General features: G+C 47.1%; 1 protein-coding gene across 3 annotated transcripts; it reads left to right on the top strand.

The window, feature by feature from the left end:
* Positions 1-7: 7 nt before the first annotated feature.
* optn (optineurin) lies at positions 8-8731 on the top strand. Of its 3 annotated transcripts, none has more exons than XM_060038638.1 (13): positions 8-137; positions 487-601; positions 945-1135; positions 1502-1654; positions 2379-2548; positions 3172-3265; positions 3561-3682; positions 5310-5459; positions 5667-5751; positions 6205-6363; positions 6472-6614; positions 7147-7229; positions 7564-8731. In XM_060038638.1, the coding sequence occupies exons 2-13, from the start codon at positions 487-489 to the stop codon at positions 7683-7685; spliced, it is 1587 nt and encodes a 528-aa protein (XP_059894621.1). In that variant the 5' UTR covers positions 8-137; the 3' UTR covers positions 7686-8731. The 3 variants fall into 3 exon arrangements, with proteins under 3 accessions (XP_059894621.1, XP_059894620.1, XP_059894622.1); XM_060038637.1 differs by having other exon boundaries at positions 43-200; XM_060038639.1 differs by lacking the exon at positions 1502-1654 and having other exon boundaries at positions 43-200.
* Positions 8732-9002: the final 271 nt, after the last annotated feature.

Genomic DNA, 9002 nt, shown 5'->3' with positions numbered 1-9002 from the left:
GCCACATTCACACGGAGTCATAGGTTCCTCATGTCATCAGATCTAATAATCGCCACTGAGACCGACACGGAAATGCCAGAATCACAACAAGGCTGAAGATATTACGTACTCAGAGCTGCAAGAACTGTAATGTCGAGGTAGGCCAGGGATCTTATCACAACATCGAGGCAGTTTCCTAACCATCATATCGGTATTTTACAGTGAGTATACGTTTATTTCACATAATGTGTGCCGTTTATTTTTTTTTGGGAGACTGCCTATTCTGTTGTTTTTGTAAATATTAACTTTTCCATGGCTATTTCAAAACAGAAACCTTACTGCTCTCTTGTCACGAAAACGAAAGTTAAGCTGACAACCTACATAGGAATGATATGCCAATATTCGCACTCGAACTCGGTGATATTGTCGAATAAAGTAACGCGAAATGATCTTTCTTACTATTCACTCATGTCAACATAGACATCTCTCTTTTTCTCTTATCTGTAGATGGCCACTGGTAGCCCTATAATAAACGGAGATGTCCCCCCTGGGCATTCGGGGACCTTGGAGGAAACCGTGCAACAGATCAACGTCCTGATCCAGGAGAACAGAGACCTGAAAGGTGAACAGAACTAGAAAACGAGAAACACCCTCATGAAATCATCGCAGACTTCTAATCCTATTAACAGATTCACAGCGAGTTTGTGGAGAAATTACGTTTGCGTTTTAGATGTGAGATAGGTAGCCACTGCACTCATCAAAACTTTGTTTGCTTTCATTTACGTTTTTCTGGTCATTCTGTCGGTCACTGTGTACTGCTGTCCTCCTCTGAGTCTGCCATAAAGCTTAAAATGAATTTTATTTGGATCTCTTAAATGTTCAAGGGCTTTGTGAGAACAACAACGAAAACCAAATCGTGAATAACAAGTCACTCTTTCTCAATCTGTGCCCCGTCCTCCATCCAGACTCCCTGCAGAAGAGCAATCAGGCGATGAAGGAGCGCTTCGAGGGTCTGTCGGCTTGGCGGGAGAAACAGCAGGAGGAACGTGGCCTTCTGGAGAGCAGTCTGGAGAAGGCCACAAGCCGCCTGGAGGCAGTCACCGCTGAAAACCAGGAGCTGCGCACAAAGCTGGAGGAGCTGAGCGCAGGCGGCAAGGTGAGAGCCTTCATCGTCCTCCGCCTCTTCGTCCTCCCCCGCCTCTTCCTCATGCTCAAAGAAAGAGACATTTGCAGTCTCTCCTCACGACCGGCGGCCAGAAAAGGCAGCAGTAGATGTTAATATCTGTTAAATGTTCAAGGGACTGATGCAGTCCTGATACAAAAGGGGATTCAGGATTAATAGTCGGCGTTATGAGGATTGCCTTATACTTTGCAGGCTTCTTATGCAGTAGGCTTGTAAAAGAAAAGTTACACTTTATTGACTTTATTGACTGCATTGAATATGGTGTGTTTAACAACGTGATCAGTGATGTGAAAACTTAACTGTATGGTTCGTTGCACTCCGCGGGGTGGCTGTTGCTAGGCAAAATCAGTGGCAGAGACGGACGCCTTGTGCGCGCAGGTGGCTCGCCTGCAGGCAGAGAAGAACGACCTGTTGGCCATTAACTCTGAACTCCAAGTCAACGAGGGGCGAAGGTCGGACGATGACTCCTTCATCGAGATCATCACCTTCATGGTGAGGAGGATATAGCAATCCTGATTAAAAACCGAATGCGTTAGTTTGGCATCTTTTTGGGGCATTCCAACGGCGGGTGCGGTTCGGTGAGAATAGATGCGGCACGGATTTTGTTTCCACTTATCCAGACTTATCCGTGATAAGCCGTACTTGTCTCTCAGTACACCTCCGTTGGGGTACCAAGGCGTCTGAAAGGGTGACAACAAGTTCGAGCTACTCACGTCTTCCGTTGATTGGTCGACAGAATTGTCACTTCCGTGCGACGGGGGGATAATTGCAAACAAACACAGTACCGCAAGGTATTTCTGGAAAACGCGAAAGCTTTGTTTGTTAAAGAAAATGTTGCGAGCTGTGCCATACCGCACCCTCACTACTAGGCCAAGGCGTGCTGGGACTGAGCGCATCCGCCGTTGGAAACACCCCATTTTAGGACAACAATCTCAGCCTTGAATTAAAAACAACAGATAACATTAGTATAAAATAGCTAAATCCAAACGAATAAAGAAAAATAATATATGTCTTTCTGCCAATACACGGGCCTACCGCTTACCTGAGCTGATCTTATGGGGGTGGTGCTATTTACGTGTGTGTGTGTGTGTGTGTGTGTGTGTGTGTGTGTGTGTGTGTGTGTGTGTGTGTGTGTGTGTGTGTGTGTGTGTGTGTGTGTGTGTGTGTGTGTGTGTGTGTGTGTGTGTGTGTGTGTGTGCGCGCGTGTGTATTTCAGGAAGGTGAGGAGGAGAACAATGGGGCAGAGGGCAGTGAGGAAAAGAAGAGAAGGGAACTGGATGCAAGCAAGGGGTCCAATCTGACCGTCCACGAGCTGCTGCAGTCCCTGAGGGATGAGAGCCAAAGGGCGGGGAAGCTGCAAGAGGAGCTCCAGGCTTCTGAGTCCCGGTAGGCCGCATGGTCCATGGTTGAGATTTGTATTATTTGTTAGACAGTTAGATGTTGTCTCGCCTCGTGCTGTTTTCCCCCTACCTGTCAGAGCCCGGTCTCTGTTAAAGAGACAGGGCTCTGACAGGGAGTTAGTTAAAGATACATTTTCCTTAACTGATAAGAACTAAAGAGAAGGCTTCCATAAAGAAAAGGACTTTGAAACTTGCACCTTGATTTTGAACAAACTTCTTAACCATCATTGTATTTGTTTGGTGGTCCTCTCGGCTCCAGATGTAGGCCTGAGAGCAGTTGACGTTGACCACTGTCCCGAGCTCTCCGTCTGTCCTTTTATTATTATTTATTTTCTTGGGAATCATTTTGTTGCTCTTCACCGGTATCATCATAGGACAAACACAGATTTCACTATAAACGTACCACCGGTCTGCTACTTTCATGTCCCTAGGAACGGGTAGCAGACTAATCTAGTAAAGTCCAGTCTATCAATCAAACTCTTAGTGGCATGAGGGATACCTATGTTTATCCCTACGGTCGATAACCCCTACGAAAATCATCGATGACAAGGAGTCGATGTGTATAAAACAAATGTTACGCAATCAATATGTTTTCCCATCCGACCGCAGAGTGGCCGGGCTCCAGGGGAAGATGATCTGCTCCGACAGCTCGTCACAGACCTCCCTCCCACCAGAGACCCCCAAAACAACTCAGCCGGAACAGGTGGGCACACTCCGCAGTTGAGCGCCCCGCCCTGCTTTGCATTCGCTGCTGTAAATGAAAATGAAAATGAAAGGATCTCCGCTGCCTATGTTGTCATTCTTCAGAGGGAATGTGATGTGGCAAAGAATGACATGGACCTCTTGGTGATTCAAGGAACAATGTGTGTGTGTGTGTGTGTGTGTGTGTGTGTGTGTGTGTGTGTGTGTGTGTGTGTGTGTGTGTGTGTGTGTGTGTGTGTGTGTGTGTGTGTGTGTGTGTGTGTGTGTGTGTGTGTGTGTGTGTGTGTGTGTGTCAGGATCAGGCTGCGAGCGAGGTGGAGAACCTGCGGGCCCAGATGTTGAGCCTGTTCAATGAGCTGCAGCAGGCTCAAAACAAGCTGGACGAGGCAGAAGGCATGAAGAAGGGTCTCCAGGACAGGTGGCTCTTACCTCTCGTCTACTCGTGTAGTTTATCAGCGCAGAGCTGCTGTGGTCCCTATTGATTACTAGACCGCCAGTGGGAGCGAGCTACCCTCTCCTCAACCATCGGCCATGTCTGAGGGCGATATACCTCTGGGGAGAACAGGCCATGTTTCGGGGGTTTTGGAACCCTAGTAACATTTGATCAACCCAAGACACTAGTATTATGTGCTGCATCTTGCCATGTCAGTATCAGGTCTTTATGGAGAGAAAAGGCAAAGAATGATTACTTGTCTGATAATTATATTATTGGCCAATTTACAGAAGAAATAAAAGATAAAATAAAATAAAAAGTAAACTTATGCATTCCTTAATTTCTTCTCAATCAGATTTTTTTCACTTTTAAACCGTGAAACCCGGACAACCAGGCTACAAACAAAACAAGAACAACAAATGACTTCCCAATCTCTGCTTCCCCCCTCTCTGTCCATGTCTCTCTCTCTGCTCCGCCCCTCTCTGTCCATGTCTCTCTGCTCCGCCCCTCTCTGTCCATGTCTCTCTGTGCTCCGCCCCTCTCTGTCCATGTCTCTCTCTCTGCTCCGCCCCTCTCTGTCCATGTCTCTCTCTGCTCCGCCCCTCTCTGTCCATGTCTCTCTGTGCTCCGCCCCTCTCTGTCCATGTCTCTCTCTGCTCCGCCCCTCTCTGTCCATGTCTCTCTCTGCTCCGCCCCTCTCTGTCCATGTCTCTCTCTGCTCCGCCCCTCTCTGTCCATGTCTCTCTCTCTGCTCCGCCCCTCTCTGTCCATGTCTCTCTCTGCTCCGCCCCTCTCTGTCCATGTCTCTCTCTGCTCCGCCCCTCTCTGTCCATGTCTCTCTCTGCTCCGCCCCTCTCTGTCCATGTCTCTCTGTGCTCCGCCCCTCTCTGTCCATGTCTCTCTCTGCTCCGCCCCTCTCTGTCCATGTCTCTCTCTGCTCCGCCCCTCTCTGTCCATGTCTCTCTCTGCTCCGCCCCTCTCTGTCCATGTCTCTCTCTGCTCCGCCCCTCTCTGTCCATGTCTCTCTCTGCTCCGCCCCTCTCTGTCCATGTCTCTCTCTGCTCCGCCCCTCTCTGTCCATGTCTCTCTCTGCTCCGCCCCTCTCTGTCCATGTCTCTCTCTGCTCCGCCCCTCTCTGTCCATGTCTCTCTCTGCTCCGCCCCTCTCTGTCCATGTCTCTCTCTGCTCCGCCCCTCTCTGTCCATGTCTCTCTCTGCTCCGCCCCTCTCTGTCCATGTCTCTCTCTGCTCCGCCCCTCTCTGTCCATGTCTCTCTCTGCTCCGCCCCTCTCTGTCCATGTCTCTCTGTGCTCCGCCCCTCTCTGTCCATGTCTCTCTGTGCTCCGCCCCTCTCTGTCCATGTCTCTCTCTGCTCCGCCCCTCTCTGTCCATGTCTCTCTCTGCTCCGCCCCTCTCTGTCCATGTCTCTCTCTCTGCTCCGCCCCTCTCTGTCCATGTCTCTCTCTGCTCCGCCCCTCTCTGTCCATGTCTCTCTCTGCTCCGCCCCTCTCTGTCCATGTCTCTCTCTGCTCCGCCCCTCTCTGTCCATGTCTCTCTGTGCTCCGCCCCTCTCTGTCCATGTCTCTCTCTGCTCCGCCCCTCTCTTGCTGTAGGTGTCGCGAGGTGGAGCATGAGGTGGCGACGCTGCAGGCGCAGCTGGTGGAGAAGCAGGCGGTGCAGGCGGAGAACGAGCAGCTGCGTCTGAGGGTGGACAGCATGACGGCGCAGGGTCAGATGGAGCAGAGGAAGATCGGAGAGGAGAAGTTAGTCACACACACGCACACACACACGACACACAAACACACAGCACGCCGTAAAAATAGCTGACTACAATTGTAAAGACCTCTTTTATAACCTCTTTTTATAACCTCTTATTTCACCTTAGTCATGACTAGGCTGTGTGCATGTACTAAGTGTGTGCTATTGCTCATCTTCCTCCTCCTCTTCCTCCTCTTCATCCTCCTCTTCAGGAACAACCATGACCAGCTGAAGGTAGCCTACACCAAGCTCTATCAGGACCATGAGGCCCTCAAGACAGCATTGGAGAAGAAAGAGGTGGGCTCCAGTTGCTTCAGGACTGTTGGTTTGAAGAGCAACTTTTAGAAATGTAGCCCTTTTAGTGTGTGAATAACGCGATTAGGCTACGTTTCCCCCTGTGCGATCAGGGAATATAGCAAAGCCGTCCTGACAAGTAATTTTGCAAAAATGGCCAAAAAAGAGCATTCCATACCCAACCTTTAAGCGGCAACTTTAGTCACTGTTATGCCACACGCATCCATTGGCTTTGCATGGACTGTCCACGCTCAGCCATGGGATGGCTAGTCAACGCTTCAACTGTGACCTCGCAGTTGGCACACCCTGCTTGCGCTTCGCGCGACAGACCGCGGTATAGGCCGTGTCCAAAGTTTTCGGTGTAAGCTGGCTCTAAGAATTAGGTCCCAGGCTACTAATCACGATTTAATACTGGTCTGGTTTACCTGTTGGATGCTTGCCTACTTTCCAACGCAGTCTGAGTCCGTGCCGAGCTCTGTTCTGGAGGATCTGGGGGCCCGGCTGACTGCGGCGGAGGAGGCTCTGGTCCACAAGCAGGAACACATCGACGAGATGAAGCAGGAGATCTTCCAGAAGGAGAAGGAGCTGGAGACCATCTCTGTCTTCCAGGCACAGGTGTGTGTGTCTGTGTCTGTGTCTGTGTCTGTGTCTGTGTCTGTGTCTGTGTCTGTGTCTGTGTCTGGGTATGGATGTGTGTGTTAATCTATGTGATTCTGTGTGCAGGCGGATGTGTACTCGTCAGACTTCTACGCTGAGCGCGCCGCGAGGGAGAAGATCCACGAGGAGAAGGAGCATTTGGCCACCGAGCTGGACTTCACCAAGAAGTTAAACCGTCAGCTCCAGGACGAGCTTGAGTCGCTGGGCCGGTACGAGCTGAAACATACCCACCCATCTATCCATCAGGCAGCTCTCTCTCTCGCTCTTCTCTCTGACAAACCACAGTTATGTAAACTACATTTATATAAGTGGAGACGCTGCTTGGCATTCAAATCATTCTATTTTCTGATCGTGCCCTAATCAAGTTTGACTTCTCTTCCCGTCAGTATTTTGTTTTCTTAAAACCGGTTGAATGAGTCATCTGTTGATGTTCAGAAATCGGGCAAGGCCGGAACAAATGTAGCCATCTAAATGTGTCAGGCTATACATGAGACACTGATCCTATATATTGTTTGCTTCGTAGGTGTTCAAAATGTGGTTGCAAACACGCATTTAAGTATTCATACAGCTTCATACAAACACAATAGCACATATTGATAAAAGGCCTCCGTCTTCAGATTTTATAAAAACAAAAGAAAAAAGGCTGCCTAGTGATTCTACCTTTCCTTTTCAAATTCGTTTTCAAAATAATATCTCCCATATTCCATAACACAGCTATGTATTTTGTTTTTCCTTCTGTAGTCATTCGCTGTTTGAGATGAAGAAGAGACACTTGCCGGCCGGAGGAAATCCACACGGGGGCGCTGCAGCGCAAGGTGGAAGAGGTAAGCATTTGTTATGCACTTTTTCAAGGAACAGTTTAGGTTTTACTTTATTCTAGTAGTGTATAAGCCTTTTTTGTTTTAAATCCAACCTCTCAATCTGATTGAGGGGTGGTTATGTGATATGCTGTGTGATTCTGATTTTTGTGTTTTTTTTTTCATGGTTCATTCTGCTTGTCGTGTTCTTTTTGGAGTAAATCACCTTGTTAGTGTGAATGAATAACGTAATCAGCGTCAAGATCAAGAACACGTAACAACAGTAGTTTTTGTCCTTGTGTTCGTCTGTGATTGTGTGTCTTTGTCTGTCTTGGTACGTGTGGGTCCTCCCCCCCTGTAGGTGGCGATGGCAGAGACTGGCAGCAGCAAGTGAACATTCCTGAGCACGTCTGTCCCAAGTGTAATGTCAACCTGCCCGACCTGGACAGTCTGCAGATCCACATCATGGATTGCATCATATGAACCTCTTCCAGCATCAGCACCAGCCTCCAGCCTCTCCAACAGTCATTGTACCTTAACTCAAGTCTTCCCTCATCTTCTTGGTTGTTCGATACACTACTTCAAAAGTCTTCTCTTCCCTCATGCTTCTTTGGGCCAGGGGGTGATAAGGCCTATTTTTCGAATATATCAGTATGTTTCTTTGTCTGCATAACCTAGTAGCTTAATCGTTTGTGTTAATCCAGAGCGATGTGACGATGTTCACACACGTTCAGGGATCAGACTGTGGCCCAAGGGCACTTCAGCAGAATGGATTTCTCTATATACAGTACGGTTGGGAAGGGTGGATGGGGTACACTAGGGACTGTGAATCCTTTGCAACCGTTCTGTATGCAATTGTGTTATTTTAGTATCTGAGCTTATTATGTAATACAAGAGGGAAATAGGGGTGTTTGTCTTTGGATTGCACACATCATTGAGCTGGTGTATGTACTGGAGAGAGAGAGATGTATAGAAACAGTGGATAATTGTTGTGTGTAGCCAGATCTTTGCCGATCAAATAACCAAAGTTCGCCTTTATAAATGGGTTGGATTGTGAGGTGGTGGTTATTTTATGGTCTCAAAAAGTTGTTTCCGTTTTGAACGTTCAAAAAAATCATACTCTGCTAAGACAATGCCATGGGTGTTCTTCAGTGGAAGGAAGAATTGTATATTATTTTAACCCATGTTGAGTGTGCACCTCAGACAATTTTCATCAATTTTCATCACAATCAAAAAAGATTTATTTGAGATATATTAATAAGTAAATAATATTTGCGTTCATCTCTTACTTAGCCAGTTGCACTTTAACAAGGGATTTATTTTACCCACTATGCAAATTTTATTTTGTTGATATGGAAGTAACGATTAATATTGGGTTAATCAATATTATAATAGGACATATATGAAGAACACAGAACACTGGATGTCGGCAGTGGCTATAAACTGCCCCTAGAACTGAAAGAGGTGTTAGTGATGATAACAGTGTATGTGCTTTAATTACATCCAATAAAACATATACAATCATTGCATTTCGTGTTTGTACTTGTGCAAACAAAGGTTCTCAAAGCTACAGTTGGCCCACCACTGTTTTAAACCCTTTACCACTCTTTAATTCCTAGTGATTATAACAGTCACATATGTAAGAAACTCCTAAATAGGTGAACGAAAATAATACATTCCTCATAAATAATATTATGTAGAAATAATAAGTTATTTGATTACTTGACACATATATAAATAAAAATGTAAAGAAAGAAATTGAACAATAAAATAATCCCTAACAAAGCCATATCTTCTTCG

This window comes from Gadus macrocephalus, chromosome 19 (assembly GCF_031168955.1).
Source record: "Gadus macrocephalus chromosome 19, ASM3116895v1".
NCBI lineage: Eukaryota > Metazoa > Chordata > Actinopteri > Gadiformes > Gadidae > Gadus > Gadus macrocephalus.
This window is presented reverse-complemented; position numbering and strand designations above follow the sequence as displayed.